General features: G+C 33.3%; 3 protein-coding genes across 3 annotated transcripts; 1 reads left to right on the forward strand and 2 right to left on the reverse strand.

Moving 5' to 3' along the window:
* Positions 1-165: 165 nt before the first annotated feature.
* Positions 166-639, reverse strand: HELRODRAFT_164272 (hypothetical protein; the record flags this gene model as incomplete). Its single annotated transcript, XM_009029248.1, has 1 exon — positions 166-639. One exon carries the CDS (start codon positions 637-639, stop codon positions 166-168), a length of 474 nt encoding a protein of 157 aa, XP_009027496.1.
* Positions 640-1412: 773 nt separating this feature from the next.
* On the reverse strand, positions 1413-3504 carry HELRODRAFT_185105 (hypothetical protein). Its single transcript, XM_009029249.1, has 4 exons — positions 3244-3504; positions 2295-2907; positions 2023-2208; positions 1413-1932 (listed from the first exon to the last, which is right to left on the reverse strand). Exons 1-4 carry the CDS (start codon positions 3367-3369, stop codon positions 1727-1729), a joined length of 1131 nt encoding a protein of 376 aa, XP_009027497.1. The 5' UTR covers positions 3370-3504; the 3' UTR covers positions 1413-1726.
* A 243-nt stretch (positions 3505-3747) lies between these two features.
* Positions 3748-6681, forward strand: HELRODRAFT_185110 (hypothetical protein). Its single transcript, XM_009029250.1, has 5 exons — positions 3748-3791; positions 4844-4969; positions 5306-5920; positions 6007-6190; positions 6281-6681. Exons 2-5 carry the CDS (start codon positions 4844-4846, stop codon positions 6484-6486), a joined length of 1131 nt encoding a protein of 376 aa, XP_009027498.1. The 5' UTR covers positions 3748-3791; the 3' UTR covers positions 6487-6681.
* Positions 6682-8013: the final 1332 nt, after the last annotated feature.

The raw sequence follows: 8013 nt of genomic DNA on the forward strand, positions 1-8013 counted from the left end.
TTATGCTAGTATTGACTTATCGTATTGTTTTTATACAGTAAAAGTCCTCTAAAGAGGACACCATTGGGGAATGACCAAACTGTCCTCTCCTCAAGACTCAACATCAAAATCTTTTTTGATATACTACATAAAAAATTAAAATAAAACAACACGTTTTTAATATTGTTATGGAAGAAAATCATTCATAGTTGTCTGTTTGCCAAAACATTTTGTTTTTAACAATTCAATTTCTAAAATATTTTCAATGTTCTCAGAAAATTGTAACAATTCTCTATTGCCCATATGTATCGAATAGGAAGTTAGCTTCCTGGCACATTGTAATGCCATCTTTGTAGAAACTTCTTGGACTGGAGCCTCTTCTTCCTCTTCATCATCTTGGACTTCAAATTGTTCATGATTTTCAAAACTTTGTGGGCTATGGATTGAGTCATCATTGTTATCCATGGTTACAAAATTCTCCCAAGTAACAGAACTCAAAGGGCTGGTTATGGTAGAATCAGCTTCAATCAGCTGCACATCTGTATTTCCGCAACCAAATTCTTCAGCAATTTTTCGTATGCTAACTCCATCATTTAATTTTTTCACCACCAGCATTTTTTCTTCCAAGTTTAAAAATTTTTTTTGCAGAGTCGACTCCATTATTACACAACAGTTTATTAACACGACCGCAATAAATTTGTACTTAAAACCCCGTCCGTAGTTCATTCCTTTAAAATGTCCGTTCTTTAGGGTCTATTTAACATGCAAAACGGTTCCGTGCCAAGCAATACTGTCCGTTACTCTTATCTGTCCGTTCTTTAGGGTCCCGCTCTAGAGGACTTTTACTGTAGTACCCTATACTTTTTAGAAGCAAGAGTATCAAAGAATGTGGATAATAATGACGCAACTGCTTTTAGGTCAACTTTTATGTCCAGTGATTTAACTCAATTCTAATATGTAATTTAATGTTTATGCGCAAGAAAAAATCTGAAACAAATTGGCGTAGTTTGTAAAACTAAATAAAATTATGGGTTTAATTTAACAAAATAACAATAAATAAATATTGTTGTTGATATTTGACTGTTTCACTAGCAATTTCTTTAAAAAAGTGAGAACCTGAATTTGATATTTTGTCTAGGTCTCGTCAAAGGCTTAATCCGGTCCTAATTTATTTCTTTGTCTCAGTACTACTTCATAACGGTAAACAGATGGTCACTAAACATAAACTTTAAAATTTCTGTCTCGAATTAGTTAATCTTCACTAGCAAACTAAACAGGATAGCATTTTAAAAACTTTGGTTGCTTCAAAATTACTTTTATAGAAATTTTTAGATAGTTTTCATTCTTATTCTAAAAGTAAGTTCTCCATGTTGATAAAAACTATTAAATTAACTGCTTAAGAAAAGATGGATAAAACATGTACTGTACACGACTTAAAAAATATAAATATTTATTTAGTAAAGGTTACATTTATTTTAACTTTTATTTACATTTAACACAGAAGAGAACACATTTAGGGCTGAAGATTAAAATTTATTTAAGAAATGAGCTTTGGTGAGAAAAAAAAGTAAATAACTTAGAGAATAAATATAAGTTGATTATGTTTGTAATAAATGAACACGTTTCTCGAAGAAGAGATTTATTTGAAATTAATAGGTTACTTTAAACTATTAAAGTTCAATAAAATAACAAAAAAATAAAACGCGAAAGACGCATTTTCAGGTAATGCGATAGAAAGAAAATCAATTTAGAAGCATTTCCTGTGAACAATTGATGGACCAGATTCGTCGTATTCTTGTTTGCTGATCCACATCTGCTGGAAGGTTGACAGGGAAGCCAGAATGGAGCCACCGATCCATACAGAGTACTTCCTCTCAGGTGGAGCAATGATTTTGATTTTCATCGTGCTCGGGGCCATTGCGGTGATTTCCTTTTGCATTCTGTCGGCAATACCTATGAAAAATATGGATCAAATAAATTTAATGCAAATTTGATTAAAACAAAATTTCCAGCTGAACAGCTGCATTTCGTTTAAAAACATACCTGGGAACATAGTGGATCCACCGCTCATGACAGTGTTGGCATACAAATCTTTACGGATGTCGACATCGCATTTCATGATACTGTTGAAAGTGGTTTCATGAATACCAGCAGATTCCATACCCAAGAAGGCAGGCTGGAAAACAGATTCCGGACAACGGAAACGTTCGTTACCGATGGTGATGACCTATTCAAGCATAAAAAGTTCAAATAAATTATTATAGTTACATGCAGATTGAAAATTTTATAAAATTATAATCAAATGTTTCTTACTTGGCCATCGGGAAGTTCGTAGCTCTTTTCGAGAGATGACGATGAAGCGGCAGTGGCCATTTCTTGTTCAAAGTCCAAAGCGACGTAGCACAACTTTTCTTTGATGTCTCTGACAATTTCTCTTTCGGCGGTAGTTGTGAATGAATAACCTCTTTCCGTCAAGATTTTCATCAAATAATCGGTCAAATCTCTACCGGCCAAATCAAGACGCAAGATGGCATGGGGTAAAGCATAACCTTCATAAATTGGAACGGTGTGAGTGACACCATCTCCAGAATCCAGCACAATACCGGTTGTACGTCCGGAAGCGTACAGAGAAAGAACGGCTTGGATGGCAACGTACATTGCGGGTGAGTTGAATGTCTCAAACATGATTTGAGTCATCTTTTCTCTGTTGGCTTTGGGGTTAAGAGGGGCTTCGGTCAACAAAACTGGGTGTTCTTCTGGGGCAACACGCAATTCATTGTAAAAGGTGTGGTGCCAAATTTTTTCCATATCGTCCCAGTTTGTGACGATACCGTGCTCAATTGGGTATTTGAGAGTCAAGATACCTCTCTTGCTTTGGGCTTCATCTCCCACGTAGCTGTCTTTTTGTCCCATACCCACCATGACACCCTGAGTAATTCGAACAATGTTTGTGACTATTTTTCAATCGTTCTTAGTTGTTTTCATATAATTTTAATCATCTATATTACGAAGTTTATTTTAGACAATTTTGAAAAAAGCAGTTTTATTGGAAAATTGTTCCAATATATTCAATTTGACGATAAAAACCGAATTCACCTATTTTTCGAAAATTATAATGTTTTTTGCTTGTGCATTGTAAATTGTCTAAACTATTATTTACTTCATGTGATCAAACATTTGATGTTTACTAATAATTTTTAATCGTTAGGTTAAAAAGACGTAAAATTTTGATGTGGTTTTTTAAAAAAAATTATTTATCCAAACCTGGTGCCTGGGCCTCCCGACGATGGAAGGGAAAACAGCTCTTGGTGCATCGTCTCCTGCAAATCCAGCTTTGCACAGACCTGATCCGTTGTCTACAACGAGAGCGGTAACGTCTTCGTCGCACATCTTGATTGATTCAACTAAATTGCAAAGCTGGATAAGAAATCAAATGCAAAAAGTTGAAGAACAAACTTGTTCATCACCTTATATATCAGCTAAAATAATTCCTTTTATGGTCATGTTGTGTTCATCTAACTGCTGCTATGCATAAATTTATTCAACAAACCATTTTTGTAAGCCTATTACTTTTCCTTTTCCCAGCATTATATCCGTATAAAACTGTAAGTATTAATATAAGCTACACTACAGCATATTGCTTTACTTACGCATCACATACACACGTAAACGAAATATATGATACACACAGCTTCATGCTGCACTCGTACATTTCTCATTGGTTTACCAGCGTACGATGTAAACTTTTCAATGAACGATTGTAATGAGCGCTATTTTTAGATCTCTTTTTTATTAAATTATTATATCCAGAAGTTATGTTTTTGTTACAATTTATTTTTTGTTATTTATTATAACTAAGTTTTATTTTTATTTATTTAAAAGTTTTTTTAAGTAAAATTTTTAAAATATGAAAATGTTTGTTGTAGGATTCAGCTGTTGTAAAAATTATATTTAATTAAAATTTATTTTTCAATTAAACATTTGGTGACAAAAACTTCTAACAAATTATTTTTATTTGCTATTTCCATGTGTCAGTGGCTCGATGCTCAAATTGAAATATAAAAAGTTATAAAAGAAGTGTTAAAGTGTATCATGGTATCAGCAGTCATATACTGTTGATTAATTTTCAAATATTGCGAATTCATATCCGCCAACATTTATGAAGTTTTATTTTGATTAACTGTTTGAATGTTTGTTATGCACAAAAAGGCTGTTAAAAGAGTTAATTAACAAACTAACGAACGAACAAATAAACAAACGTACGAACCAATAAACAAACCAACGAAAGAACGAACAACGAGCCAACAAACGAACGAATGAACAAACAAACAAATATGTACAATACAACAAGCCCATCTATAAGAACGTACATAAAAATATGCATAAGCAATATGAGTAGTGTACTTTTGTTGATGCTAATCGTAAAAGTTAAAGCATGAATGTGCACATTTTTTAATGTACATGTATATGCAAATAAATGCTTCGTTAGAAAAATGTAAACTTGCATTACTATACTGATAACGTTTAAAAATTTTTTTTGTTTGATCATTAAAGTTGGCATCAAATGCAGTATAACTATGTAACGAACGACATGAATATTAATTAAGTGGTTCGAAAGCAAATATTCAAATCGGAAGCTGTATACATAACGTGTATGGGAAAAATTGCAGAACAACATTATGCTTGTGTGCATCAGTTTAGCAAAAGCTACGCAAGAATCGCAAAGCAAATTGTGAAACTTCTTCCATATATGGTTATAACGAAACATTTATAAAGGAGAACGTTTGCCAAACGTTGTTGGCTTTTTTCGGTAAAGTTCTGTAACTTGATTTTTTTATTGAAATCATTAAATAAATCAATCAAGATGTGCGACGAAGACGTTACCGCTCTCGTTGTAGACAACGGATCAGGTCTGTGCAAAGCTGGATTTGCAGGAGACGATGCACCAAGAGCTGTTTTCCCTTCCATCGTCGGGAGGCCCAGGCACCAGGTTTGGATAAATAATTTTTTTTAAAAAACCACATCAAAATTTTACGTCTTTTTAACCTAACGATTAAAAATTATTAGTAAACATCAAATGTTTGATCACATGAAGTAAATAATAGTTTAGACAATTTACAATGCACAAGCAAAAAACATTATAATTTTCGAAAAATAGGTGAATTCGGTTTTTATCGTCAAATTGAATATATTGGAACAATTTTCCAATAAAACTGCTTTTTTCAAAATTGTCTAAAATAAACTTCGTAATATAGATGATTAAAATTATATGAAAACAACTAAGAACGATTGAAAAATAGTCACAAACATTGTTCGAATTACTCAGGGTGTCATGGTGGGTATGGGACAAAAAGACAGCTACGTGGGAGATGAAGCCCAAAGCAAGAGAGGTATCTTGACTCTCAAATACCCAATTGAGCACGGTATCGTCACAAACTGGGACGATATGGAAAAAATTTGGCACCACACCTTTTACAATGAATTGCGTGTTGCCCCAGAAGAACACCCAGTTTTGTTGACCGAAGCCCCTCTTAACCCCAAAGCCAACAGAGAAAAGATGACTCAAATCATGTTTGAGACATTCAACTCACCCGCAATGTACGTTGCCATCCAAGCCGTTCTTTCTCTGTACGCTTCCGGACGTACAACCGGTATTGTGCTGGATTCTGGAGATGGTGTCACTCACACCGTTCCAATTTATGAAGGTTATGCTTTACCCCATGCCATCTTGCGTCTTGATTTGGCCGGTAGAGATTTGACCGATTATTTGATGAAAATCTTGACGGAAAGAGGTTATTCATTCACAACTACCGCCGAAAGAGAAATTGTCAGAGACATCAAAGAAAAGTTGTGCTACGTCGCTTTGGACTTTGAACAAGAAATGGCCACTGCCGCTTCATCGTCATCTCTCGAAAAGAGCTACGAACTTCCCGATGGCCAAGTAAGAAACATTTGATTATAATTTTATAAAATTTTCAATCTGCATGTAACTATAATAATTTATTTGAACTTTTTATGCTTGAATAGGTCATCACCATCGGTAACGAACGTTTCCGTTGTCCGGAATCTGTTTTCCAGCCTGCCTTCTTGGGTATGGAATCTGCTGGTATTCATGAAACCACTTTCAACAGTATCATGAAATGCGATGTCGACATCCGTAAAGATTTGTATGCCAACACTGTCATGAGCGGTGGATCCACTATGTTCCCAGGTATGTTTTTAAACGAAATGCAGCTGTTCAGCTGGAAATTTTGTTTTAATCAAATTTGCATTAAATTTATTTGATCCATATTTTTCATAGGTATTGCCGACAGAATGCAAAAGGAAATCACCGCAATGGCCCCGAGCACGATGAAAATCAAAATCATTGCTCCACCTGAGAGGAAGTACTCTGTATGGATCGGTGGCTCCATTCTGGCTTCCCTGTCAACCTTCCAGCAGATGTGGATCAGCAAACAAGAATACGACGAATCTGGTCCATCAATTGTTCACAGGAAATGCTTTTAAATCATTCTCTATTTTTTCATATATTTTTCTATATTGTGTGTACCATTATATTTCACAAATGTTATTTTAACATTTTAATGGGTTACCATTTAATTTATGATAAAAGAAAGTAGTTTATATTAAACGTTCAGACACATTTATCATCGCCTTATTTGTGTTTTTAACATTAAAATTAAAAGTCGTCTTTTCAAAAAATTAAAAAGTAAAATTTTAGAAATCTATAAAAGTAAATTAGCGTTTTTTTTGTCTAAGGGTGCCAAAGTTAAAATATTAAATTGTAACCACAATGAACAGGAAAGCTATTTACTATATTGGTAGAGAGTAAGAAATATAAAACACCTGTAAATTAAGTTATACTTTGAAACTATCGTGATTAATTTTTAATGTAAATATTGTCAAGTTATAAATTTATTAGTTGAAAATTTATTAAAATTATAAAAAAAATTTAGTCGGTGGTAAATGAGTAACAGCAGGTTTATTGCTCAAACATAAATTCGCCCGCTAAATAATTATGATACGTTTATTTGGGGATTATTTTATTGTTTGTGTCTCTCGATAAATGTATCCGATTCGCCTTTTTATTATTCGTGTTATTACATTTAAAAAATGAGCTATGAAATAATATTTTCAATATACATCTTAAATGTTTCCAACGAATGATTTATTATTTTTCATAGCATCTTGAGTTTATCACGTTTTTCTCTTTTTTAGTATTTTGTCAATTACCAAGTTATGAACCAAAAATTAAGTAATAAAGGCCACCAGCCTAATTTTGGCCACACCGACCAAAATTGCGGTCAAATTTCAAAATAGTCAAAATTTTGTTCTCCCATTCAACGTTGTTCAGATTTGCCACCTTTGTTTCATTAACAAATACTGAATTTTATTTTGTTGTTCATCAAATATCATTGTTCATTTATCCAGTGGCGTCACTAGGGGGGTGCGGGGGGTGCGGACCGCAGCGGGTGACACCCTCACAAGGGGTGACACCAAAATATCACTGTATATGTTTTTATGTCCCTCCATGAAATTATTCTTAGCATTGATTCAGCCTAACCCGCCCAGCGCCCAGAAATGTATTATGAATAAAATTTCTTTCGTTCAAATCATCCATTTTTGTATTCCACGTTTATACCATTTGACGTCCGAATTATTAAGCGCCGCGCACATTTAACTTGTTCGTGTCTAACATAACGTACAACAGTGTTTGTTTTGCCCACCTACTACGCGCGTGTGTTAGTCAAGTTTAAGAGAATAATCTATAATTTACTTAAAGTAAAAAATTATTTAATTTTTAATCAATTTAATGATATAAGACAACAATTCAAAGTAATTTCACAAAAGTTGATCCGTAAGTACAAATATAATTTGTTTTATTAGCATTTAAATAATTTTAAAATTTTTACATTTAATTTAACCAACCAAATTTCAAATAATTTCATTTTATTTATTTATATTTATATATTTATTGTTGAAGGATATTATATCATGCCACGTGGAGGTGGAGTTCATACAACAAAAAAGCTA

The sequence above is a fragment of the Helobdella robusta genome, assembly GCF_000326865.2.
Source record: "Helobdella robusta unplaced genomic scaffold HELROscaffold_6, whole genome shotgun sequence".
Lineage (NCBI taxonomy): Eukaryota > Metazoa > Annelida > Clitellata > Rhynchobdellida > Glossiphoniidae > Helobdella > Helobdella robusta.

Bases quoted from the DNA above. Each gene is read 5' to 3' on its own strand.
- HELRODRAFT_185105 (XM_009029249.1), bottom strand. From the start codon at position 3,369: ATGTGCGACGAAGACGTTACCGCTCTCGTTGTAGACAACGGATCAGGT. The intron at 2,209-2,294 runs AAGTAAGAAACA...TTATGCTTGAAT, and splicing joins CTACGAACTTCCCGATGGCC to AGGTCATCACCATCGGTAAC. The intron at 1,933-2,022 runs GTATGTTTTTAA...TATTTTTCATAG, and splicing joins TGGATCCACTATGTTCCCAG to GTATTGCCGACAGAATGCAA.
- HELRODRAFT_185110 (XM_009029250.1), top strand. From the start codon at position 4,844: ATGTGCGACGAAGACGTTACCGCTCTCGTTGTAGACAACGGATCAGGT. The intron at 4,970-5,305 runs GTTTGGATAAAT...CGAATTACTCAG, and splicing joins TCGGGAGGCCCAGGCACCAG to GGTGTCATGGTGGGTATGGG. The intron at 5,921-6,006 runs GTAAGAAACATT...ATGCTTGAATAG, and splicing joins ACGAACTTCCCGATGGCCAA to GTCATCACCATCGGTAACGA.